Below are 2,500 nucleotides of genomic sequence, written 5' to 3' on the forward strand. Positions count from 1 at the left end.
TTGCGTGATTATTGTGACTATCTTCAGTTCCGTTTAAGAAGTGTTTAAAGTGTTTAAAGAGCTTTACGGCTGATCAGGAGTCTGGGTCACCGCTTTCATCTCAGTAAATTCGCTCCAGATTTGCGTTTGTATTCACACGCAGATTTAAGAAAAGATAAAGATGATTTTTGAAAACAAACGGAGTTTCTCCTCTCCTCAGGACTTCACTGATCATAAAACCGTCATCATCATCATCATCGTCATCATCAACGTCGTCGTCGTCATCATCATGGAGGACGTTTCAGAGACACGGACTGAAGATCTGCAGCAGAAACGCGTCTGATTTCTGAATTATAAATGATTTGTAAACGGTCAAATGTTGCCATTGTGTGAAGACCGCGCTCTGTCGCAGCGAGCCCGAGGAAACCACCGATTTTGCAAGCGATGCCACAATGACACCTCGCAATCGAGTGGGTTTTGAAACAGACTTCGAAACGCGGATGAGGACTTCGTTTTAAAAGCCAGAGTCACGCAGCGACGCCGACTCTCTCTGAAGTAAACCAGGATTAATTCCCACTCGCTAAATGGCTAAACCCATTCCCATCCCGATGCTGAACGTCCTCCCGCCGTCGTCGGATAACGACTCCTGGTCTCCGTCGTCCAGCCCGCTTCCTCGGAGACGCCGGATTTGGGACGTGACCGGCAAGAAACGCAGAACCCGAGCTCAGGAGGAGGGAGATCCGAGAGACGGCGACGGGGCCGAGGACAAGAAGAGCGAGAAGACGAAGCGGAGGAGCCGCTCGCCTGTCTGTGTAGAAGGGGAGGGGCTTGTTGAAGAGGAGGCGAGTAACTCCGCCTCCTTTCTCCTGCCTCCGTCTCGGTGCTCCTCTCCGAGCATCAGGCGGTCTCGGTTGTCGCTACGCCGTTTGCTCGCGAAGGACTCGGACTGCGAAAGCTGCAGGTTAGTGAGAGAGAATTCGGTACCGACCTGCAAAAAATAAATAAATAAATAAAATTATCTAAAAAAAAAGAAAAAACTGATAATACCGCAAATAATGTACAGATTCAGATATCAGTGGAAGTTTCTAATTTTAACGTCCGAGAGAAGCACGAATGATGACGTGGAGTTTACTGAATGAGGCTTCAGCCTCCACGTCGTCTGCTATGATGTCATCACGGACCAATCAGAGTCAGCGGATGGAGAGCGCTGCGCGAAGTCTCTCCATGTTTATCTTCTGATCCTGACTCTGCATTTGTTATTCAGGAAAGCAGTGTTCTTCTTGAGTGACATGAGACATCGTGTGTGTGTGTGTGTGTGTGTGTGTGTGTGTGTGTGTGTGAGACGTGGAACTGCTCATCAGCTCCAGGCTAAAACACTCGAGGTGTCAGATTACGTTTATTTATTGTTCCTCACCTCTCGCCGTTCATATTTAATCAGCTGCACGCAGCACAGATTACGTTGTTCGCTCTCTCTCAATGTCGTTCTCATCACTTATTTATAGACACTAATTGTGTAAGAGCAGCGTACGTGTATTTATTACCTTTCCGGGACGTTCGGGAGATGATGTAAGACGTAACAGAAGACGATTTCTGTCGCGTCTTTCTGTAGCTTTCAATAGCCGTTTGTTTCCTGTACCTTCTCATTGCAGCGTTTAGGATTTATTTTCTCTGCTTCGGCTCCGTTTTAGAAAATCGTGATAAACTGCGTAAACGTTTGCAGGTTTGAGAATGTGATGTAATCGGAGTAAACGTCACTGGACGTAATATCATGTAGAGGCGATTAAATCGTTATATCACTCAAGCCCAGCGTCATTAGTTGACGCACTTGTACGCCAGTTTGTCCAAAAATTAAATCTCCACAACGTCCCAAAATGGAGAAATCACCTGAGGCTCGTTCACGGAGTGATGGAAAGACCTACGAAGATGTCGTGGTGCAACTGAAAAAAACAAGAGTTTCAAATCTGTGAATCAGGCTACATGAGCTGTGTGCGTGTGTGTGAATGTGCGTGTGTGTGTATGTGCGTGTGCGTGTGTATGTGCGTGTGTGTGTGTATGTGTGTGTGTGTGTGTGTGTGTGTCTTGCATTTATCTTCCCAGATCAATAAATTGTCCTTGCTGCACCATCAGACCCGTGAATGAATCTTTCTTGTGAACCGATTCTTTTTAATGAATCACTGAAATGAACGACACATGAATTGAATCTTTTGGAGCATTACATTTGTCTTGTTGGAACGAATCCTTCTTGTGAACCGATTCTTTTTAATGAATCACTGAAATGAACGACACATGAATTGAATCTTTTGGAGCATCATGTTTGTCTTGTTGGAACGAATCCTTCTTTGAAGCAGTTTTCCTGAATCATTAAAAAGAATCGGTTCACAAGAAGGATGTATAAAGTTGGACATCACTGAAATGAATCTTCTCAAGTGTTTTATGTCTGTTTTTTTTAAACAATGCTGGATGTTTAATACGGTAAACATTTGTAATATTTTACACTCAGAATCGTCACAATTGACTCTTT

At 44.6% G+C, this 2,500-nt stretch overlaps 1 protein-coding gene across 4 annotated transcripts in view; it reads left to right on the forward strand.

The window, feature by feature from the left end:
• gramd1a (GRAM domain containing 1A) overlaps positions 1-2,500 on the forward strand; it is a 33,880-nt gene that overhangs the window by 5,697 nt on the left and 25,683 nt on the right. For 2 of the 4 annotated variants that reach the window (XM_053227913.1, XM_053227914.1), the window contains exon 2: positions 200-940. The exons of 1 other annotated variant lie outside the window; for it this stretch is intronic. In XM_053227913.1, the coding sequence (XP_053083888.1) occupies positions 564-940 (377 nt within the window). In that variant the 5' untranslated portion in view covers positions 200-563. Of the gene's footprint in view, positions 941-2,500 lie in introns of all 4 variants that reach the window. One more of the 4 variants, XM_053227912.1, reaches the window with a different exon arrangement.

The sequence above is a fragment of the Pangasianodon hypophthalmus genome, chromosome 22 (genome assembly GCF_027358585.1).
Source record: "Pangasianodon hypophthalmus isolate fPanHyp1 chromosome 22, fPanHyp1.pri, whole genome shotgun sequence".
NCBI lineage: Eukaryota > Metazoa > Chordata > Actinopteri > Siluriformes > Pangasiidae > Pangasianodon > Pangasianodon hypophthalmus.